This window comes from Leucoraja erinacea, chromosome 22 (genome assembly GCF_028641065.1).
Source record: "Leucoraja erinacea ecotype New England chromosome 22, Leri_hhj_1, whole genome shotgun sequence".
NCBI lineage: Eukaryota > Metazoa > Chordata > Chondrichthyes > Rajiformes > Rajidae > Leucoraja > Leucoraja erinaceus.
Window position 1 is genome coordinate 9,989,389 of NC_073398.1, and position 25,408 is coordinate 10,014,796.

The 25,408-nt window shown below is 45.6% G+C and overlaps 1 protein-coding gene across 4 annotated transcripts in view; it reads right to left on the bottom strand.

Moving 5' to 3' along the window:
* The window catches only part of LOC129707706 (non-muscle caldesmon-like), a 175,540-nt gene that overhangs the window by 49,356 nt on the left and 100,776 nt on the right, over nt 1–25,408 (bottom strand). The window contains exon 1 of one of the 4 annotated variants that reach the window (XM_055652931.1): nt 11,087–11,394. The exons of the other annotated variants lie outside the window; for them this stretch is intronic. Within the exon in view, the coding sequence (XP_055508906.1) occupies nt 11,087–11,133 (47 nt within the window). The 5' untranslated portion in view covers nt 11,134–11,394. Of the gene's footprint in view, nt 1–11,086; nt 11,395–25,408 lie in introns of those variants that run through there. 4 annotated transcript variants of the gene reach the window in all.

A 25,408-nucleotide genomic window follows, 5' to 3' on the forward strand; every position in this document is an offset into this window, starting at 1 on the left:
GTCCGCACCAACCAGCGATTGCCATCACTAACGCTATCCTACACACATTAGGGACAATTTACAATTATACCAAGCCAATTAACCTACATACCTGTAGGTGTTTGAAGTGTGGGAGGAAACTGGAGCACCGGGGAAAATTCATGCAGGTTATGGGGAGAACGTACAAACTCCATACAGACAGTACCCATAGTCTACACTGGCACTGCACTTCTACCGCTGTGCCACCGTGCTGCCCGACATGATAAAAGGACATTTACAGGAAATATGCCTCAGAATGATCACCAGACCTTCTTTGATTGACCCATAAGGCCAGGCCCAGTAACATAAGCAAACTTGTCTCTGCATAGACTAATAATTTAGGCCGTCAACATTCCAGAATCTGCAGCACCTTTAGTTCGGTAGAGATGGTTCCACACATCGCCAGAGAGCCAGGTTCAATCCCGACCTCGGGTGCTGTCTGTGTGGAGTTTGCACGTTCTCCCTGTCACTGCGTGGGTTTCCTCCCACATCCCAAAGATGTGCGGGTTTGTAGGTTAATTGGCCCTCTGTAAATTGCCGCTTGTGTGTAGGGAATGGATGGGAAAGTAGGATAACATAGAACTAGTATGAGCGGCCGTGGACTCAGGGGCCGAAGGGCCTGTTTCCATGTTGTATCTCTGAACTAAACATTAACATGAACTTCCAAATCAGTTAGAATGTGGAGCTTGGTGTATAGAAGTATTTCAGAAACGTCCTGACCCAAAACATCACCTGTCTATTCCCTCCACAGATACTGTCTCAGCACTTTGTATTTTGCTCACGATTCTAGCATCTGCATAGAAACATAGAAAATAGGTGCAGGAGTAGGCCATTCGGCCCTTCGAGCCTGCACCGCCATTCAATATGATCATGGCTGATCATCCAACTCAGTATCCTGTACCTGCCTTCTCTCCATACCCCCTGATCCCTTTAGCCACAAGCGCCACATCTAACTCCCTCTTAAATATAGCCAATGAACTGGCCTCAACTACCTTCTGTGGCAGAGAATTCCAGAGATTCACCACTCTCTGTGTGTTCCTTGTGTCTTCCTAAGAGACATCTGGTTTAGTTGCATTTAAAGGGAGACTCGAATATGCTAGAATTCAGAAGATTGAGGGGGGATCTTATAGAAAATTATAAACTTCTTAAGGGGTTGGACATGCTAGATGCAGGAAGATTATTCCTGATGTTGGGGAAGTCCAGAACTAGGGGTCACAGTTTAAGGATAAGAGGGAAGTCTTTTAGGACCGAGATGAGAATATAATTTTTTACACAGAGAGTGGTGAATCTGTGGAATTTTCTGCCACAGAAGGTAGTTGAGGGCAGTTCATTGGCTATATTTAAGAGGGAGTTAGATGTGGCCCTTGTGGCTAAAGGGATCAGGGGGTATGGAGAGAAGGCAGGTACGGGATACTGAGTTGGATGATCAGCCATGATCATACTGAATGGCGGTGCAGGCTCGAAGGGCCGAATGGCCTACTCCTGCACCTAATTTCTATGTTTCTATCCATGCACCTGTCCAAATGTTTTTTAAACATTGTGATAATACCTGCCTTTACTACCACCTCTGGCAGCTCGTTCCATGTACCTACCACCCTTTGTGTAAAACGTCGCCCCTCTGGTTCCTATTAAATCTCCCCCCCCCCCCCCCCCCTCCTCATCTTAACCCTCTGTCCTCTGAGTCTGAAGAAGGGACCCGACCCAAAAAGCCACCCATCATTTTTCTCCAGAGATACTGCCTGACCCGCCGAGTTACTCCATATACTCTGGTTCTTGATTCCTTTACTCTGGCATTAACCCTTTCTATTCCCCCTCGCGATCATATACACTGTCAGAGTGAGTCAATGGGATTCATATCTTTAACTATATGTATTTATGCACTATTAGTTCATCACAGTGAGTCTGATCTGAACTACATCACTCTGAGAACCCACTAGCGGAGAGGGTACAGCGTTCAATTAAGTTGTCGATGTTTTCTGCGTGGGGTTTGTAGCTGAGATTTAACGACGACTGCAGAAATGGCAGTAAGGCAACCTCAGCCTGACCCACCCGATTTAAGTCCATTACCAGGCTGAGACTGACATTAATTTGCCTTGTCTCAGCTGGCTGCTGGGTCAGACGTTTCAGCACCGTACAGTGGAGCTTGTTGGCAGCAATGTTTAAGACATCATTAGCACTGTAACAGTGTCCCAACTGTTTCTTCCAGAGGTGGTCTAATTTTCTTATGGCCTGGGAGGTTTTAAAGTTGTGCGAGGGTCAGATTCTCCCTAGCTGTTGCCCCCTGATTTTCAGAGGGCCACAATGAGCCTTCGTCTACAAATAAAGAAACTATTTTGTCAAGCCAACACGAAGAAAGATATGGTTTGTCCATTCAGATCATGCCAATGTTTGCAAAATTGGGAACATTTACAGATAATCATAACGACTCTGTCGCACGTTTTTCTACACAGAGGCTGGTGGGTGCCTGGAACGCGCTGCCAGAGGTGGTGGTGGAAGCAGATATTTAAGAAACTTTTGTATACGCAGGGATAGGGCCAAATGCAGGCAGGTGGGACTAGTGCGATGGAGCATGTTGGTCAGAGTGGTGAAGTTGGGCCGAAGGGCCTGTTTGCACACTGTATGACTCTGGATTAGGTTCACTTCCAGAAGTACATAAAATAGTTCATGCAAACAAAACTGGATAAATCAGCCTTTGATGCCCATGCACAATTAAACCAGAGCCCACAATGTCGCAGCAGCTAAGTTTTAACCAAGGTTGGGTAGAATTTGAGGATGGCAATTTTTTTAATGTGGTTAGTCTCTTCAGGCAACTGAATACTCCAGCAGATGCAGGGAACTGCAGATGCTGGTTTATAAGTGCTGGAGTAACTCAGCATGTCAGGCAGCATCTCTTGAGAACATGGACAGGTGACATTTGGGTCGAGACCCTTCTTCAGACCGGAAGGGATTTTCTTCAATTTTTTTTTTTCTTCACTAACTTTGTCCTTTACTCTCTTTAAGTTTTGGTTCCATTTAACTTCTTAGAACATAGCAAATGGAACAGTACAGCACATGAAAAGGCCCTTCAGCCCATAATATTTGTCTTGAACACGATGCCAAGTTAAACTAATCTCTTCTGCCTGCATATCTATTGGTTTTGACATTGAACTAATATTTGTTACCATGTTTCAGGGTTAATGGCACAGTGGGCATTCAAGAACAATCTAAATCTTTGTTCCCCCCTAGAGTGAAAATATCAAAGCCTAGCTTTAAGGTGAGAGGGGCAAAGTTTAAAGGAGATGTGCCTATCCGAAAGCATCTTAAACGCAACCCCTGACAGCACGTCCAAAAGCATCTTAAACACCACCCTCTGACACCACCCTCTGTGTGAATAAAACTTGCCCCACACATCTCCTTTAAACTTTACCCCCTCACCTTAAAGCTGTGCCCTCTAGCCTTTGACATTTTCACCCTGGGAAAAAGGTTCTGACAGTTCATGAATGTCCATGATATCATTAACTGTGAAGGTTGGTAACAAACGTTAGTTTAATGTCAAAACCCATTCCTCATTCACAGCTACACCAGAACTAAGGACCACATGCAGAAAATAAATATAATCATTTGTAAATCCATTAGAGGGCAGAGGAAATTTTTCCTTTAAAGACCACAAAACAATTTCCGTTACAGATTAATGGTGTAAAAATATCCTCAGGCACTTGTGAGAATGATGAGAGAATGCAGCTTGGTGCCAGGTGAGGTTCCACAAACATCGATGAGATGGACGACTACATGATCTGTTCTTTATCTATGTTGATTAAGGAATCAATAGAGGCAAGGATGTGAATTTTTAGTTTTTGGTTTTAGTGATACAGGGCGGGAACAGGCCCTTTGGCCCACAGAGTCTGTGCCCACCACCGATCCCCGCACACTAACACTATCCTACACACACTAGGGACAATTTACAATTTACAGAAGCCAATTAGCCTACAAACCTATACATCTTTGGGAGTGTGGGAGGAAATTGGAGCACCCGGGGAAAACCATTCTGGAAGAATGTACGGGGAGACCGTGCAAACTCCGTACAAACAGCATCGGTAGTTTGGATCAAACCTGGGTCTCTGGGACTGAAAGGCAGCTACTCCCTTGTTCTTCTTTAGACAAAGCTTTGGGACTTTTTATAACTACCCGTAAAATATAATATTCATCATTGGGTGCCTTTATGTAGAATGAACCTTAAACCTATGTCCTCAGGTTGTTGATTCCCCTGCTCTGGGTGCGGCGTCCTGTATGGGTATGGCTGTCAAGCCTGCAGCTGTCTGCTTTTTCACTTCTTTTTATTTTTAGTTAGTTGAGTTTTTGTTTTTCGTAGCTCTAGTCTTTTTTATGTGGGGGGTGGGGGGGGGGAGGGGGAACTGCTTTTCCTAGTTCCCTACCTGGTCGGAGAGGCGGCTTTTCTCCGGACAACATTTCGACCCGTCCTCGCGGCCTACCAGCGGGCCTGGAGCGGCGTTCCCTGAGGGGACCGGCCAGAACCTTGGCTTCGGCGGCGGCACAGCGCTGGAGCGCTATCGCGGAACGGGCGATGCCTTGCCCGGGTCGCCGCGCTGGAGCTCCGGTGAGCTGAAACCGCCGATGGAATATCGCGGAGTTGCGGGACTGTGGAGCGGCCAGCCGCTGGCGGCAGTGCTGCCTTTAACATCGGGAGCCTGGGATCTCTTGCCGATTGGCGGAGCTCCATCCAGCGCGGCCTGTCGGCTTCGGAAGCCGCGATCTCCGGTAAGGAAGCGGCCGTTCTAGGTATCCCAAGCCGCTGAGAGGATTCTCCCGACGCCGGAGCACCATCACCTGGCGAGAAGGTCCTGAAACATCGGGCCTCTGTAAAGGCGACTGCGGAGGCCTCAATAGGCCTGACTATGGGTGGACATGGGGATGGGGACTGGACTTTGTGCCTTCCCTCATAATGGGAACAATTGTGGGGGGATGATTTTTATGTTTAAATTTCTTTATTACTGTTATGTTGTATTATTTTTTTATGTGCTGCAATGGCAATATGCATTTCACTACACCAATCGGTGTATATGACTAATAAAGAACCTTTGACTCTGCATCCACCCGCATGCCCCCATCCCACTTAGGAAACCTGAACGGAAACCTCTCGTGATCTTATCGATGTTTTGGTTCGAGACATTTCATGAGTTTAGAGGAGGGTCCCAGCCCAAAATGACAAGTCCATTCCCTCAACGGATGCTGCCTGACTCGCTGAGTTCCTCCAGCACTCTGTGTTTTGTTTAAGATTCCAGCACAGTTTTTATGATTTGAAATGGTTACAGTGGATTTTGGTGAATATTCATTTGCAAAGGTTTTTTGTGTGGAAGGGATTGATGTTACACCAATTGATTGAATGAATTAAATGAAAGATACAGCATGGAAACAGGCCCTTAGGCCCACACCGACCATCAATCACCCATTCACACGAGTTCTATGTTATCCCATGTTTGCATCTACTCCCTACACATTTGGGGCAATTTAAATGTAGGGCCAATTAACCTACAAAGCCACATGTCTTTGGGATGTGGGAGGAAATCAGAGCACCTGGAGAAAACCGAGGCCCCCAAACTACACAGAGCCCAAGTCTCTGGCGCTGTAAGGTAACTATAGGAAGGAACTGCAGATGCTGGTTTAAACTGAAGATAGACCCAAAGTCTATATTTGAATGAGTTTGAAGAAGAGTCTTGACCCGAAATGTCACCCTTTCCTTCCTTCTCTCCAGAGATACTGCTCGTATCGCCGAGTTGCTCCAGCTTTTTGTGTCTATATTCGCTGTAAGGTAACTCACAAGGTCACAGGGAGAACGTGCAAACTCCACACACAGATAGCACCCGAAGTCAGATCGAACCCGGGTCCACGGCGCTGTGAGGCAGCGCAAGAGTTTGATGAAACTGTCAGTCACAGTTAAAGGTAGTCGCTCACATTGGTTCTGGTTTACAATTACTGTTCCAAGTGGGAAGGAAATCAGTGGATAAATGAATGCTTTTGTTCTTATCCTGTGGCGAACATTGTGGTTTGTTATGATAAGACTTTACTGTGGGTCTGTCCTGCCAGCTCCTTGATCACATGGCTACTTCTGATGAGTGTTTAACTTTCAAATTCCCCAAACTAGCTCGTCCTTGCGGTTGTCGCTTGTTTATAAAATCTAAGGTACGTTAAATTTTCCAAATATCCTGTTTATTTTTCATTCCAAACAGAAAAATAAATGCTATTCCTTTACGAGCACAGGATTTAGTATCAAAAAAGGATCTCATTTGCTGATTGTAGCCAGAACTTAAATCCTACATTGGCAACCAAGGATAATCCTCAAACCAGAGCTAAAGTAAGAATGGAAACAAGGAACTGTCGATGCTGGTTTACAAACCAAGACACAAAGTGCTGGAGTAACTCAGTTACCAGCTGGTAAACCAGACAGTTCAAATAGAGATCACAGCAACACATGGGCAGCACGGTGGTGCAGCGGTAGAGTTGCTACCTTACAGCGCCAGAGACCCGGGTTCGATCCTGACTACGGGTGCTTGTCTGTACACAGTTTGTACGCTCTCCCCCTGACTTGCGTGGGTTTTCACTGAGATCTCCAAAGACGTACAGGTTTGTAGGTTAATTGCCTTGGAATAAATGTAAATTGTCCCTAGTGTGTGTAGGATAGTGTTAATATGTAGAGATCGCTGGTCGGCACGAACTCGGTGGGTCGAAGGGCCTGTTTCTGCGTTGTATCTCTAAACTAAACTAAATCAAAATTGTATTAACTCAATAAAATTGGAATTAAGCTACCATCAGTAGCGATAACATGATTGTTTAAAAAGAGATGCAGCATGGAAACGGGCCCTTTGGCCCACAGAGACCATGCTGACCATTGATCACCCGTTCACACTAGTTCTGTTATCCCACTTTCTCATCCATTTCCTACACACTAGGGGACATTTAGAGGGACAATTAACCTACAAACCCGCACATCTTTGGGATGCGGAAGATTACCAGAGTGCCTGGAGAAAACCCACAGGGTCACAGGGAGAATGTGCAAACTCCACACAAACAGCAGCCGAGGACAGGGTTGAACCCGGGTCTCTAACATCATGCTGTCCATGATTCACATAAAAAACTCGCCTCACAATCAGCCTTTAGCAAATAATCCTTTTAATTATTCAATTTTGTTTATCAATAAGGATCACAATATACACATAAACAAGTCTGGAGACACAAAGAACTGCAGATGCTGGAATCTTGAGTAAAAAACAAAGTGCTGGAGTAACTCAGAGGGCCAGGCAGCAGCTGTGGAGGACATGGATAGGTGATGGTTTGGTTCGGCATCTGATCCTTGTTCTCCAGAGATGCCGCCTGACCCGCTGAGTTACTCCAGCATTTCGTGTTTTGTTTCAAATAAGTCTGGGACTTGCTGAAAATACTGAAAACACTCAGCAGGTCAGGCAGCTTCCGCGGAAAGAGAAACAGTAAAATGTTTCAGGTTAGCGAGCCTTTGTCAGGACTGAGAAAAAGAGAAAACAAGTTAGCATTTACTGCAGAGATGGAGTGGGAGGGATGGGGTAGAACAGAAGATGTTGGGATCAGAATATACTACCTTGTCTGCATGATACTTTGATCATAGAAAGGATCGGGACAGAGAAAACTAAAAACTGTGCCAAAATGATGACTGTTATGATACAGACAAAAAGATAGAGTGTATTGAGTCCAGCAGTGTGTAATGCCCCCGCAGGGGAGATGTTCTTCCTCAAGTTTACGTTGGGCATCTAATAACTAATTGGTACACGCTTGAATGAATTGAAGGAAGATAATATTTTAATTCTTGGTAACACTGCAGAAAAGGAACAGCGTACTACAGGACACAAAGTGCTGGAGTAACTCAGCGGGTCAGGCAGCATCTCTGGAGAACATGGATAGGTGACGTTTCGGGTCGAGACCCTTCTTCAGACATCTTCTCAGGGTATTGTGCATTACACAATATACCGGCACCTGCAGTTCTTTGTTTTTTACATTTTGACTGCTCCACTGTGAAATCTCCTCACGGTATGACCTGCTTAGTTACTCCAGCATATTGTGCCCTTTAGTTTATTAACCAGCATCTGCAGTTCTTTACTTCTACAACAGGGACCAGGCGCTGGAGATGAGTGCTGTGTCTGTGTCTGGGATAGTGAGTTCCAGCGATGGAGACACAGGGAACTGCAGATGCTGGAGTCACAAAGTGTTGGAGGAACTCAGCGGGCCAGGTGGCATCCATGGAGGGAAAGAACAGGCGACGTTTCGATTCGGGACCCTTCTTCAGACTATCCATTTCCCTCCGCAGATGCTGTCTGACCCACTGAGTTCACCCAGCACTTTGTGTTTTGCCCATGATTCAAACATCTACAGTTCCTTGTGTCTCCTTGCGACCAGAACTGCACACAATAAGTCGCAACATTGGTAAGAAAGAGCACTAGTTAGAAGGGTCCCCACCCGAAACATCACCTGTCCCATGTTGTCCAGAGATGCTGCCTGACCCATTGAGTTACTCCAGCACCTTGTGTCTTTTTAAAATCAGCATCTGGTTTCAGTTAAACCAGCATTTAAACTAGTTCTTTGCATCTACTCTAGTTATTATTACCTTGCAATTATTTTCTAGCACAAAAGTCAACATATCCTTGCTTACATTCAACTGATAACTTACAGTCACTTTTAGTTAACTAAGATTGTGTTTATGTATAGTAATACTTTTACTGAACTGTATGTGAAAAATTAATTTCACTGTAGCTCAGTACATGTGAAAATAAAGTACCATTGAACCATCTTTGCCTCACATTTGTTCAACAGGGAGCAGTTTGATCCTCACAATGTTACTAGCTACGTGCGAAGGCAGATCTGCCACTGTAGTCTCAGTGTGCCCTGTTTCCTGGTCGGTAGATGTCAATAGAACAATGGCAAGCAGCAAAACTCTCTGACTAATCCCACCCTAAACACCAGGAGAAGCCGAGATAAGCTGGGAGCTGTGCGTGGGTTTAGCTTTTGAATGGGTTTCCACTCCTGCCAACAGCAAGACTACTGTCCAGCAACAAGTGAGCTCGCTGCCACAGCAGGCCAGCCCTCTCACAACAGACATCCGGAAAGGTTCACTCTCACAGGAGCTAAAACGCAGCTGTATTCTTTGTGATACTGTTAACTAACAATGCCATACTCCCTATTAGACTTCAGAGATACAGCGCGGAAACAGGCCCTTTGGCACACCGAGTCCGTGCTGACCAGCGATCATCTCGTACACTATCCTACACTAACACTATCCTACACACCTAGGGCCAATTTTACAATTTTTTACCAACGCCAATTAATCTACAAACCTGTACGTCTTTGAAGGGTGGGAGGAAACTGGGTTACCCAGAGAAAACCCACCTGGTCACATGGAGAACATATAAGCTACATACAGGCAGCTCCCCTAGTACGGATTGAACGGGCGCTGTGAGGCAGCAAATCTGCCGCTGCACCCCTGTACCGCCCAGATGTGTTGCCCGTTGAAGTGAGCAACATGTGTATTGATTAATTGAATTAATTGAATGAAAGACACAGCATTGAAACAGGCCTTCAGCCCCCAAGTCACTCCGACCATCGATTACACGCTCACACTGGTTCTACTTTATCCCACTTTTGTATCCACTCCCAACACACTAGGAGCAAGAGGGCCAATTAACCTACAAACCCACACATCTTTGGGATGTGGGAGGAAACCAGAGCACCTGAAGGAACCCATGCGGTCACAGGGAGAACGTGCAAACTCGACACACCGACAGCACCCGAGGTCAGGATCGGACCCGGTCCTCTGGCGCTGTGGGGCAGCAGTTCTACCAGCTGCGCCACTGTGCCGCCCTTAAACCTTTGTCTGTGCTGATTTTATTAAAGGCGCTAAACAGGACCAAGTTAAAATCAAACTGGCCCATGTCCTTCTAAACCGTTCCGATCCATGTACCTGTCCAAGTGTCTTTCAAATGCTGTTATAGTACCTGCCTTATCTACCTCCTCTGGCAGCATGTTCCATACACCCACCACCCTCAACCTTAATAGGTTCCTAATTATATGTTCAGACCAGTCTTACTGTCTCCGACTACATTTTATCTCTGTTTGCATTGTTGTTATCTTCTCCCAGCTAATAATGATAACGGCTAACTACAAGAATGTCTGAAGAAGGGTCTCGACCCGAAACGTCACCTATCCCTTCGTTCCATAGATGCTGCCTCACCCGCTGAGTTTCTCCCACATTTTTGTCTACCTTACAGCTAACTACATCTTCCTTGATCTCCATCCCCTTTGTCCTATTTTCACAACTTACATTCCTTATCTATGTATCTCCCTCTCCCTGACATCAGTCTGAAGAAGGGTTTCAACCCACAACGTCACCCATTCCTTCTCTCCAGAGATGCTGCCTGTCCTGCCGAGTTACTCCTGTGTTTTGTGTCTATCTTAGGTTCCTAATTAAGACTTTCCCCTCTCACCTTAAACCCATGTCCTCTGGGCTCTGATTTCCCTACTCTGGGTAACAGACTGAGCATTCACAACCCCCCCCCCCCCCCCCCTTCTCCACCCTCCACTATTTTATACACCTCTATAGGATCACCCCTCTAGTTCTTGGTTCCCCATCTCTGGGTAAATGTAACTGTGCATTCACTATCCATTCCCATGATAATGTTATACACCTCGGTATGATCACCCCCATTAATCTCCTTTGCCAGGAACAAAGCCCTACCCTGCCCCACCTCTCCCTGTAGCTCAATCCTGGCAACATCGTCAATCGTCTCTGCGCTCTTTCCAGCTTAATGCACGCTGCTGGAGGGACTGGGTAGAACCAAAAGCCTATTGAAAGGCCTGTATCTGCCGAGCACCCCATGTAGAGTGGACAAGTATACACCCCATCATGTGTGTCCTTTGTTTGGCACTTTGATCTGTTCTCGACGAGGTAAGGGAGGGGACACTGCATCTTTCATTCACTGCAAACACGACCTCCCCCTCACGCACACACACACAGTAAATCACATAGCGGGGGGAGGTTTAGAGCAGCACTTACTCGGAGAAAGATGACCAGTTCTGCCCGCTGTTTGCTTTGTCTGCCATCCCTGAAAGGACCAGGTTCCAGGAGCGTCCGACGGGGATTATGTTTCACTGTTGAAGTGAAGTTGCTTGCAGGAGCAGCTAGCTGACTGTCTGCGCTGTGTGAACCATCGCCTTTAAATACCCTGCCTTTCTCCTTCCACGCCGTGCCGTTACTCACACATCTCATACAGCCCCTGTGCTGTGCACGGCCACATCTGACCTGAAACACCTCATACTTACAGCAAGACACACTATAATCACGCCTACAGTAGCCCCAGCATCACGTGAACTGATCGCTATAGTATTGTCTCTAATAGAAGCGCTCCTCCAATTCTCCTGATATTGGAAGCAAAACACAGACAAATAGGTGCAGGAGTAGGCCATTCGACCCTTCGAGCCAGCACCACCATTCTAAAATCAGTTCCCCGTTCCTGCTTTTTCCCCCCATAGCCCTAAGCTATATTTAACTCTCTCTTAAAAGCATCTAGCGAAGTGGCCTCCACTGCCTTCTGTGGCAGAGAATTCCACAGATTCACAACTCTCTGGGTGAAGAAGTTTTTCCTCATCTCAATCCTAAATATCCTAAAACCCCTTATTCTTAAACTGTGATCCCTGGTTCTTGACTCCCCCAACATCGGGAATATTTTGCCTGCATCTAGCTTGGTCCAATCCTTTAAGAATTTGATGTTTCTATAAGATTTCATCCTTTTAAATTCCAATGAACACAAGCCCAGTCGAACCCATTCTTTAATTACTGCTTTTTCATCAGCCTTTACCTTTGCCGTGTCCACTTGGAGATTTAATTTGTGTGCAGGAAGGAACTGCAGATGCTCAGTTTAAACCGAAGTAGCTGGAGTAACTCAGTAGGTCAGGCAGCATCTCTGGAGTAAAAGGAATAGGTGGCGTTTTGGTTTGAGACACTTCTTTAGACATTAGTTTAGTTCAGTTTGAGAGATGTAGCATATTCACCGTTGAGGATTTCATTCATAAGATCATGTGATAGGAGTAGAATTAGACCATTCGGCCCATCAAGTCCACTCCACCATTCAATCATGGCTGATCCATCTCTCCCTCCTAACCCCATTTTCCCGCCTTCTTCACATAAAGTCTGACACCTGTACTAATCAATAATCTATCTATCTCTGCCTTAAAAATATCCATTGACTTGGCCTCATTGACAATGCTCCATTTCTATCATTAAAATATTTCTATCTTTACAGACAGTACGTCTGTTTTGTCCCCATTCTTCACACAGGCAGAGAATCACTTTGCAGAATGAGATGGTGCAGGTGCTTTTCATTCCCACTGCATTATTAATAATCAGTGGAGTTCACATTTCCAAAACTTGCTTTGGTCGGGTCAATTGTTTGATTGATTAACAGGTGCGGCGTGGAAACAGGCCCTTCGGCCCATGCTGACCATCGATCACCCGTTCATACTAGTTCTACGTTATCCTGCTTTCGCAAAGACATTTGGACAGGTACAGTTGGGCGGCAGGTGGAGCCAGCGCCTCAGAGCAACAGAGATCCAGTTTTGATCCTGACCTCGGGTGCTGTCCGTGTGTGGAGATTGCACGTTCTCCTTGTGACCGTGGGGATTTCCTTCGGGTGCTCCGGTTTACTCCCACATCCCAAAGATGTGTGGAGCTTTAGGTTAATTGGCCCAGTGTAAATTGCCCCATGGTGTGTAAGGACGAGAAGGTGGGATAACATAGAAACTGGTGTGAATGGGTGATCGATGGGCCGAAGGGCCTGTTTCCATCCTCTATCTCTCTAAACACTCTCAGGAAAATAGATAGGAAATGTTTAGAGGAATATGGGCCACACTTTTGCAGTCACTCCCCACACAATAGCTTTATCTTTCAATCAATCAATGCCCTATCTCTCAATCACTCAATCAAAAATATTTAATACCCGGCATGTAAAGAGAAATCAGGGGAGATGATCTGTAAAGCAGCAGCTGCATTTTTTTGTGCCTCCAAGATGATCCAAAACGTGTTCAATGTGATGGGTTAAGGATTGTCTTAAAGGAAAGAATGTTAGGGGGATGGAGAGGCTTAAGTTGAGAATGCCTGGAATTATAGCTCAGGTTGATTGTGGTTCAGTATCCATTGAACTTAGGTCAGGCAGCATCTGTGGAGGGAATGGACAGGCGATGTTTTGGTCGGGACTCTTCTTCAGACTGCTGGAGTGTGTGGGGAGGGGGTGTGAAGAATGCTGGAAACGAGAAGTGGGGGCAGGGCAAATCCTGGCAAGTGATAGGTGGAGGTAGACAGAAGTGCTGGAGAAACTCAGCGGGTGAGGCAGCATCTATGGAGCAAAGGAAATAGGCAACGTTTCCAGTCGAAACCCTTCTTCAGTTTGCCCTTCTCCCCTTTTACAGATGTGGGTTTCCTTTGGTACCATGCTGTATTCCTCTCCCTACACCTTTAATAATTACTATAATACTCAATGAGTAATCACCTGACACTAGCTATAATTAAACTCATGGGATATATGTACAGTGTATACCCAAAAATTTGCCTGTCCATTCCCTCCACAGATGCTGCCTGAGTTCCTCCAGCACTTTATGTTTTGACTAACAATAATATGTTGTTGGTATTCATTATATATATTTTATTATTATGGAGGAACTCAGCAGGTCAGGCAGCAACTGCGGGGGGAATAGATAGGCAAAGCTTCGGGTCAGAAAACTTCTTCAGGTAATTATGTTGTTATGACAAACATAAAATGTTTAGAATATGTATGGGAGCATCTGTGCAAAGTTAGATTTCCGCGAGTCAGGTCATTCATGACCCAGGGATTCCCCCTATTTAATGCCCTTTCTGTTTGTGGTCTCTCTGCAGACTGGGACACGCTGAGAACTTCATCTCTTGAGTGTCTGCACTCCATTGTCCACTTCCATGTCAATTCTTTCTCAAGATTCCATCTTCATAATCAGAGCCACCACCACCGCCCCCACAACAATCTCTTTCATGAGCCCCCTCTTAATGTCTGTTGTCACCAGAGGAGACATAAGAGTGGGTGTGGCTTCCACATGACCGCATTCAAATCCACCTCCGTCTCTCTCCCTGTCACACATGCAGGCACACACAGACCTCACGTACACCACACACACACACACACACACACACACACACACACACACACACACACACACACACACACACACACACACACACACACACACACACACACACACACACATACACACAGGCACACACACACACACACACACACACACACACACACACACACACACACACACACACACCACACAAACATCACACACACACACACACATCGAACCACACAAATGCTGTTACATACACACAGAAACATGCACACACACAGAAACACCCACATACATAGAAACACACACAAACACACACATAATCTAACTGTATTCCTCTATTCACTCTGCACTTTAACATTGGTGACGTGCACCTTAACATTTCTGTCCTGTTTGCCTCACCCCTTACAAAGGTTGCCTGGACACCCATCTCATTGGCTCTCCCACCGTCGCTGCCAATGCTTCATTGCTACACAATGGCAGCTCTTACAATTGGGCGTCCAAATAAATGACAAAAGTGTCTTTCTTGTTGCTCCTGGATAATATGGCTTGTACGTTCTTGTAGGATCTGATTCATTTGTTGCCACCAATGGTCATCGTGGACCAGTGCTGACTAAGGCACTGACGACAGAGACCAACAGAACACTGGCAGCTCTCAGTAATGTAGCAGTGCTTCAGTGAAAGCATCGACATCTTGTCATTCACATTCACAAGGGCCATTATTACGGAGGCCTTCGTGGATACATGCTCAAACCAATTTTGATTCTTGCAAGAAGTTTGTTCTCAAACTTAGTAGTTTTTGCTGACGATTTAATGTTTAATTTTTTTTACGCAAAGTTGCTGGTTGAAGTGATATTAGAGAAAATGAGGAAAAGCTTGACACAACAGCTGAAATCCTCAGGTACACCTTCAGATGGAGAATAGATAGGGTGAATGCAGAGTATTTTACCAGAGTTGGGGAATCTAATACTAGAGGACAACATTCTAAGGTGAGGGGGGAGATATTTAATAGGAACCTGAGTGGCAACCTTTTTCACTCAGAGGGTGGTGGGTATATGGAACACAAGCTGCCAGAGGAGGTAGTACATGGATCAGACAGGTCTGGAGGGATAGGGGTCTAACACAGGCATGCGGGATTGTGTAGATGGGGTATCTTGGTTGGCATGGCCAAGTTGGGACGAAGGATCTGTTACTGTGCTGCACGACCTGAGCAGGGTATTGGTGGGAGGGAGTGGTTGGGTAAAACTGGAGATAAAAGGCTCCAGATTTCTCTTGTGTAGGAAGGAACTGTTGGTGCTGGTTTACACCGAAGACAGACACAAAGTGCTGGAGTTACTCAGACGGTCAGGCGGCATCTCAGGAGAAAAGGAATTGGTGACTTTTTCGGTCGAGACCCTTCTTTAGTCTGCTGCCTTCAGAGATGCTGCCAGACCCACTGAGTTACTCCAGCTTTTTGTGTCCATCCCCAAATTTCTACTTATCTGAGACCAAATTAGGTAAAATACACATATGCGAAAGCATTTCATTGTTACTTGTGGCATTGTTGACCCTGTCAGTTGTGGAACCACCAACAATGTTGCTGAGATGAACTATTAAGTGCAGTAAAAGATCTGATAAAAGTGGCGTGGGGCAGACTGATTACATAGGCTATGCCTACACACTCTCCCCACCCCAGCCTGCCCCTTCATTCTAAGCAACCATGATGTACAGGGAAGAAAGTCAATGGCCCAATTATCAATGGGCAGAGATCAACAAAACAATGCTTGCTGTCCAAATCTGCACTAACAAAACATTTAATTTTAATCTTGGGTAAAAGGAAGCGGAGTTTTAAAAATAAAAGACTCAAAGTGCTGGAGTAATTCAGCGGGTCAGGCAGCATCTCTGGAGAACATGGAAAGGTGATGTTTCGGGTCGGGACCCTTCTCCAGATTGAAACGTCACCTACCCAAGTTCCCCAAAGATGCAGCCTGACCCGCTGAGTTACTCCAGCACTTTGTGTCTTTTTTTTTGTAAACCAGCGTCTGCAGTTCCTTGTCTCTACGTGGTATTTTTTCCCGAATCGCCCTTGCCGTCAGAAAACGGTAATGATTCTACAATTCTATAATGCTAACTTTAAATCAAATTCCACTGGCTGTAGATTTTCCTGCAAAAGGAAATAGCTAGTCCTATTCATTCCTTTATTACATCCCTTAATATCTTTATCGGGTCGAAGGAATAACGTTTCAATGCCCTGCCTTTCTCAGTCATTGCTGCAGGGGTTGTGGGGTAAGCGATAGTGAGGGCCAGATACTGGAGGTGAAGGCTAATAATTAATGGGTGAGGATGTGGATTGTGTTAATCTGGTGACAGGAAACGGCAGACTAAGCCTCACAGGAATGTCATTGATTATGCGTGCACCCAACATTGTAACAGAAATTTGGATTTACTGTTAATGAATTTAGACTTGTGGACAATCATCTCATTCTGTTTGTGACCTAACTCAGTCTTTCTGAGTTCCATCTGTAATTAAGACTTTGTTGTATTGTTAATCTCTGCAAAATCTTGTTACTGTTAATCGAATCCCTGAGTAACCTCGTCATCTGAGAATATAAAAAATGTACCAAAGTCACACTCGGGAGATAGACACTAAAAGCTGGAGTAACTCAGCAGGCGGGGATCATGACAGAAACTTCCTCGTGGCGATCCCCGGAAACGGCGACACGATGCATTGGGCGATCAATTCTGTCAACATGTTGGGCGACGACGGAAGCCAACAGCGAGCTTTGCGCCGTCTAAAGGGCCTGTCCCACTTCGCTGTGATTCGCTCGCCATTTACGCGAGCTGCTAGCGCTTGGGTAGCGCGGAACAGGCACACGGAGTGGCGTGGAGGAGTGTGGATTTCGTCCTGCACTAAATCTTGGTGCGCCACCGGCCTGTCGCGTAACTGACGGCCAAAGTGGGACAGGCCCAAGACCCTGGTGCAACGTAAAGTCTCACCTCCAACAGCAGCAGACGCAGGAAAACGATCGCCGAGATCGGCCTGGGGCTCACGGCCGTTGTGGATCTGGATCCGCCCCCACTCCTACCCCCAGAGCGGGGCCAAGACAATTGGAGATAGACACAAAATGCAGGAGTAACTCAGTGGGACCGGCAGCATCTCTGGAGAGAAGCAATAGGTGACGTTTCGGGTCAAGACCCTTCTTTCAGACTGAAGAAGAGTCTCGATCCGAAATGTCATCCATTCTTTCTCTACAGTGATGCTGTCGGTCCCACTAAGTTACTCCTGCATTTTGTGTCCATCTTCAAATGACGTAACGTGCTCCAGCCAGCTGTGTGGACGCATGATGATGCGCACGACCATCGTGCGGCAGTCACGACCGGCCTGTCGCGTAAATGACGGCAAAGTGGGACAGACCCTTAACACGCGAGCAAACAAACTCAGCGGGGCAGGCAGCATCTCTGGAGAGAAGGAATGGGTGATGTTTGAGTCTCTGCAGTGCCTTCTTTCACACTTGGGAGGTCAGCTTTGTCTGGCTAAATCGTCCGTTACTTCGAACCCCAACTCTGGGTGGCCGTTCCATTTTTGTTCCTACAGTCATCAACTTAGATGCTTAAAGAATTAATTCATCAGTCAGGGAAATTGATTAAAGAAGTTTGGAATGTGTAGGAGGGAACTGCAGACGCTGATTTAATCCGAAGAAAGACACAAAAAGCTGCAGTAACTCAGCGGGACAGGCAGCATCTCCGGGGAGAGAAGGAATGGGTGACGTTTTGGGTTGAGGCCCTTCTTTAGATTTTTTCAGTTTTTTAAGGTGAGAGGAGAAAGATTTAATAGGAACCTGAGGGGTGGTGGGTAAATGGAACGAGGGGCGTGGGTAAATGGAACAAGTTGTCAGAAGATGTAGTTGAGGCAGATACAATAACAATGATTAAGAGTCAATTGGAAAGGTACATGGATAGTAAAGGTTTAGTGGGATATTGACCAAACGCAAATAGGACTCGCACAGATGGGGCATCTTGGGCAGCGTGGACTAGTAAATTGGGCTGAAGGGCCTGTGTCCGTGCTTTATGACTGTGACATTCTTCTTAACATTTAGACCAAATGCCTTCAACCAACATGGAGAATATTGTGTGGGTATATTAAAGGTCCATCTATTACAAATTTTCCAGTCATGAAGTCATTGGTAAAGTTAATGCTGCAAACTTCGATCAGGGCTATCCTTGTGAATGTTTATATCTGGCGATTTACTTTTAAATACCATTGCAATCATTGAGCGATTACTTACCAGGGAAGTGCCAGAGGGCTGAGAAAGATTCCTTAAATGAAGGAACAATACAGGGTTTAAAATCATTCATTTACAATCCATTTGCTTCAGTTTACGTGGTTTCACTTTAAATGATTTGCAGCTGTGTGATATTATTTCATAATGGTGGCTGGAATCCAATGCAACATTCCCCAGGAGTGTGTAAACCCACTTTCACTATTCGCCTGTTTGTGTGCAGACCTGTAGACTGCTTCTTTACCCTCCAGAAGCAAAGTGACAGATCCCCTCCACCATCCTCCCTCCATCTCCATCACCACTCTGAGGGTGATATTGATTTAGTTTCGTTACGTTTAGAGATGCAGCGCTGAAACCGAGCAGTGATCCCCGCACATTGCCACACACTAGGGACAATTTTACATTCATACCAAGCCATTTAACCTACAAACCTGTATGCCTTTGGAGTGTGGGAGGAAACCAAAGATCTTGGAGAAAACCCACATAGGTCACAGGGAGAAGGCACAAACTCCGTGCAGACAGCACCCATAGTCGGGATCGAACCTGGGTCTCTGGCGCTGTATAGCGGAAACTCTACCGCTGCGCCACCGTGCCGCCCTGATTTGATATACCAAAAGTGGGCAAGATATCACGGCAATAATTTAGTTTAGTTTAGATACAGCATGCAAACAGGTCCTTCAACCCACCGTTTCCATGCCGATCAGCAATCACCCTGTACACTAGCACTATCCTACACACTAGGGACACTTACCATTTTTACCAAAGCTAATTAATCTACAAACCTGTATGTCCTTGGAGTGTGGGAGGAAACCGGAGCACCCGGAAAAAACCCACACAGTCACGGGGAGAACATACAAACTCCGTACAGACAGTACCCAAGGTCTGGATCAAACCAATTTATTGCCGCCCCAGTTAGTTGGTAGACGTTCATAAAATATCGGGTACATACAAGTACATTAAGGCACAGGGCTTCATAGTGGTGCAGCGGTAGAGTTGCTGCCTTACAGCGCTTGCAGCACTGGAGACCCGGGTTAAATCCCGACTACAGGTGATGTCTGCACGGAGTTTGTACGTTCTCCCCGTGACCGCGTGGGTTTTCTATGATCTCTTTGGTTTCCTCCCACACTCAAAAGACGTACAGGTATGTAGGTAAATTTGCTTGGTCCCTCGTGTGTGTGTGTAGGATAATGTTAATGTGCAGGAATCGCTGGTCGGTGCGGGCCTGTTTCTCTAAAACTAAAATGAAAGAAGTAATGTATGGGTGAACTAACCTTCCAACCCAAAGGCTTTGGGATGTTGGAGGAAAATGGAACACCTGGAAGAATCTACGTGGCCAATGAGAGAACGTGCAAACTCCACACAGACAGCATGCAGGTTTCTGTCATGTTAAGGCAGTGGCTAGACGAACATGAAGTACCTGATCATTGCACTGATTAAAAGATACAGAATGGCAAAAAGGCCCTCCAGCCCATGCCGACCATCGATCACCCGTTCACACTAGTCCGCTGTTGTACCACTTTCTCATCCAATCCCTTCACACAAAGGACAACTTACAGAGAGCCAATTAAACTACAAACCCGCAAAAGAAACCCACACGGTCACAGAAACCCACACGTCACAGAGAACGTGCAAACTCCACACACAGACAGCATCCGAGATCAGGATCGAACCCGGGTCTTTGGCGCTGTTTAGAAAGAGACAATCACTTCAGTCTGATTCCCCTACTCTGGGTGAAAGATTTCCTTCGCTCCATAGATGCTGCCTCACCTGCTGAGTTTCTCCAGCACTTTTGTCTACCACCAATAACTTCACTTGGGTTAGTTTTAGTTTTGTGTCGAAATGCAGCATGAAAACAGGCCCTTCAGCCCCGTGGAGTCTGCACCGACTTTTGATCCGGTTTAAAAGTGAACTGGATACATAGTTGAATATAAAGAACAGAACCGGCTGCATGACATTTGATTGGAGTAGGAGAGGGTTTAGGGGTCAAGTGTGTTTCTTATTGCAATTTTTGTAAAGTCGTCTTTTCACATGTAGGAATTGGCAAATAAGACAGGATATAACTTCTTCAAAGTAGGCATACCTTGAGGAGATCTCCTCAAGACAGGATACAAGATTGATGACCTGGTCATACTGATGCAGTTAACAAGGTGGGCTAGTTGGATTATGATTTCCCAGTATGAGGTGAAAACTTGATAAACTCAAATGCTTGTTTCCTTTCCAATTGTGTTTTGCACCAAAGTATTTTTTTTAGACAGAGCTTCTTTTATCTTGCAGAATGTGTGTATTTCAAGTATAATTTATGTGTTTGTGTGCTTGTTTGAGTTTATCTGCCTGTGATGCTGTGATCTAATTCGGATGTGAGAGGTGTCACATTTTGGGAAGTCAAACCAGGGCAGGACCTTCACAGTGAATGGTAGGGCTCTGGGTAGTGTTGTAGAGCAGAGGGATCTAGGAGTACAGGACACAGTTTCCTGAAAGTATGGACACAGGCTGATAGGGTGGTGAAGATGTTTTTTGGATCACTGGCTTTCATTAGTCAGGGTATCAAGTATAGACTTATAGACATTGGATTGTTATGTTACTGTTGTACAAGATATTGGTTTGGTCACACACGGAATATGGTGTTCAGGTTTGGTCACCCTACTATAGAAAAGATGCCATTAAGCTAGTGAAAGTGCAGAGAGAATTTACAAGGGTGGCGACAGTACTCGAGGGTCTGAGCTACAGGGAGAGGTACAGTAGGGTAGGCTATGACTTTATTCCTGTTGTGTAGGAGGGTAAGGAGTGATCTCATAGAGGTATATAAAACCATGAGGGGAATAGATAAGGCAAATGCACAGAGTCGTTTACCCAGAGTAGGGGAATCAAGAATCAATGGGAACCTGCTGGGCAACTTTTTCCACACAAAGTACATGGGTGTACATGGAATGAGCTCCCAGATGAGATAGTTGATACAGGTAGAATAGATACACTTAAAAGATGCTCGGATAGGTACATGGATAGGAAATATTTACTTTAATGAATCAATGACATTTTATTGCCACATGTACCTAGGTACAGTGAAATGCTTTAGTTTGCATACAACCCGGTAAAATCATGTACCAGATCTCATCTAGGCTGCACACACGTGTCGCCACGATTTGGCGTGATCAAAGCTATAAAAGTTCACCAAACTTCAGCTCTACCTACTGCCTGCCGCCGCATGTGGCAGCAGCTTCCCCCCCACCCTCTGAAATGTTTGGAGGGATATGGGACAATTGCAGACCAATGGAACTAGCTGAGATGGGGCATCTTGGTCAGCGTGGACAAGTTGGACCGAAGGGCCTGTTTCCGTGCTGCATGCCACTAGGACTCCAAGCAGCATTATCATTGTACCTGTAACTCACAATACTTGTGCACAGGAGAATAAAATTGACCCGACCTGACTTGTTGTAAAGGCATTTCACTGAGACAGTAAAGATGTCACAAGCCCAACAGGAGAGGAACATGGGATTGGCTAAGTAATATCAGCCAAAATAATGAATAAAAAATGCAAAATAAAACAAATTGATTACAACTAAAGAATGCATTTCATTGCCATTAAATTTCTCTGATACCCTTTTCTTTTAATGCATGTTTTTTTGCCACATGGAACAAGTCGGTAGCTCACTTATTAGTTTATTGTCACGTGCACTGAGGTACAGTGAAGAGCTTTTGTTGCCTGCTAATCCGTCAGCGGAATGATGCCAATCGAGCCGTCTACAGTGTACAGACACATGATAAAGGAAATATCGGGAATAATGTTTAGTGCAAGATAAAGTCCTGTAAATTTCAATCAGAGATAGTCCGAGGGTCTCCAATGAGGTGGATAGTAGCTCAGGACTGCTCTCCAGTTGTTGGAAGGATGATTCAGTTGCCTGATAGCAGCTGGGAAGAAACTGTCCCTGAATCTGGGTACCTTTTGCCCAATTGGAGAAGTACGGTACAGTTTAGTTTACGGCCACGTGCACTGAGCTACAGTGAAACATTTTTATTGAATGCTAACCAGTCAGTGGAAAGACAATACCTGATTACAATCAAGTCATTTACAGTGTACAGATACATGATAAGGGAATGACATTGATTGCAAGGTAAAGCCAGCAAAGTCCGATCAAGGATAGTCTGAGGGTAGTAGCTCAGGATTGCTCTCTGGTTGTGGAAGAATTATTCATATAACAGCTGGGAAGAAACTGTCCCTGAAAGTGGAGGTGTGCAAGGGTAGAAGAGAGAGTGATTATGCTGGTATTGCCAGTTTCCATCTTTTCAAAAGAACCAACGCTTTAGACAATAAACGATGGACAATAGGTGCAGGAGTAGACTATTTCGCCCTTCGAGCCAGCATCACCATTCACTGTGATCATGGCTGATCATCCACAATCAGTACCCCTTTCCTGCCTTCTCCCCATATCCCTTGACTCCGCTATCTTTAAGAGCTCTATCTAACTCTCTCTTGAAAGCATCCAGATAATTGGCCACCACTGCCTTCTAAGGCAGAGAATTCCATAGATTCACAACTCTCTGGGTGAAAAAGATTTTCCTCATCTCCATTCTAAATGGCCTTCCCCTTATTCTTAAACTGTGGTCCCTGGTTCTGGACTCCCCCAACATCGGGAACATGTTTCCTGCCTCTGGCGTGTTCAATCCCTTAATAATCTTATATTTCAATAAGATCCCCTTTCATCCTTCTAAATTCCAGAGTATATGAGCCCAGTCGCTCCATTCTTTCAACATATGACAGTCCCGCCATCCCGGGAATTAACCTTGTGAACCTACGCTGCACTCCTTCAATAGCAAGAATGTCCTTCCTCAAATTTGGAGACCAAAACTGCACACAATACTCCAGGTGTGGTCTCATTATAGCCCTGTACAACTACAGAAGGACCTCTTTGCTCTTATACTCAACTCCTCTTGTTATGAAGGCCAAGCACAAGTACAGCAGCGAGCTCTCTCTGTGGTGGGATTCTGCTTTCTGAGTGATGACTGTCCACTTGCCCAGGATGGCCAGTAATGTGTCTCTATGGTTAGTGACAGATGTGGGTAGGGCTGGCCTCGTCTCTGTGAAGGTTCTCCCCTGCGCCTCTCTCAAATTCACCCCCAGGGGAACAGTCTGCACAATCCTTGGCATTTCCTGCATTCCGCAAATCCGGCATTTGTTGGGCTGCTCAAAAATAAACACTGCCTTACAGTCATTCAGCTCAAAACCAGCCTGCAACTCAATGTGGACAGTTTGTATGCTGGTACAGGACATTCTCATGGCTAGTAAAGAAATACAAAGTGCTGGAGTAAGTCAGCGGCTCAGGCAGCACCTGCTGAGTTACTCCAGCACTTTATGTTTAGTTTTCAAAACCAGCCAGTTCCTTAAATAGTTGTAGTTCCTTAAAAAGGTAATGAAGCGCTGGCATACCCTTCCCACACCCATACTTTATCCCACCACCAACTGCCAACTCCTTCCCCTCCCCTGGACTCACACATATTACTCCCCTCCACCCTCCCCCTCCACATACCTTCTGAACCCCCTGAATTTGTAGTCGGCAGGGCAGTACTCTGCATATCGCCAACTTGGATGTGTTGTGCACACTAACATGCTGTTATTCCCCCCCCTCTAAAACTGTCCAGTGAAGGTGATTTGTCATATTGTTGTCTAGTTTATTCCATTCCCTTAAAGTTCTTACAAAGAATGAGTTCTTATCAATATCTGTCTTGGCGAATGGGGTTTTTATTTCCATATCATTTCTCTTTCTTGGTCTCCTTTCTGTTGAGTATGTTATGTATCTATCTGCAGTTATGCCCATGATCCCCTTTTGAATCTTGTACAACATGGCTAGTCTGTTCCTTGCCCTTCCGGTTTCCAGCGTTTCCCACTACATTCCTTCCTCTAGCTTCACAATTCACAACTCTTCAATCCTTTTGTGTCACACCTTTCTTCTCATCTCTGGCCTTTGTCTGATTATCTGCCTATCAAAACGCTCCCTTGCCAGTGTTCTCCGATTACCTGCCACGCTTTGTCCTGAAGAGAGGCACAAAAAGCTGGGGTAGCTCAGTGGGTCAGACAGCATCTCTGGAGGAAAGGAATAGGTGACGTTTAGGGTGGAGACCCTTCTTCAGCTCATTATCCTACCTACGCGCTTTGTTCTTTCCCTCCTCTCTTCCCGTTTTCTTCCCCTCCCACCCACAGTCAGTCTGAAGAAGGACCCTGACCCAAAGACTTCACCAACCCATGGTCTACAGTGATGCTGCCTGACCAACTGAGTTGCTCCAGCACTTCAAATCTCCTGCACGGTTCTGTGGGAACCATAATGTGCTTCCTGCATGTTGTGGTGATAGCCTAGTTTTCCAGCAGTTGTTGGAAAGTGTTTCCTAACTCATCCATCACACCAGCGCAGAGATCAGTATGTGAATAAATGCCATTTTGATTGCGTTCTCAGTTGCGTCTTTTCTTCATGTTTCGTTTTTGTTTCTGCTTTACAGCCGCAACAGTCTAATTAATGACACCCACCGTACATGTCTCGCATATTAAGGCCAAGGATCTCCCATGCCTGATGATGTTTAACTAACCTGCAGGCAATCTATAGTCCTCCACTCCCTGCATATCCATACGCCTATCCAAAAGCTTCTTAAACGCCACTATTGATACCGCCTCCACCACCACCCCTGGCAGTGCGTTCAGGTACCCACCACCCTCTGTGTGAAAAAAAAACCTGCCCCGCACGTCTCCTTTAAACTTTGCCCATCTCATCTCAAACATGCTCTCTAGTCTTTGATATCTGCATCCAGAGTTTACCCTGTACAGAGGCATAGATAGGGTACAGTCATAATCCTTTTTCCCCAGGGTAAACATTTCAACGGCTGGATGGTATAGGTGGGAGAGGGGAAATGAGGGATTGACTGGTGTGTAAGTGGTCCTTGATTATTTTCTGTAGTTTTAGAGATACAGAGCGGAAACAGGC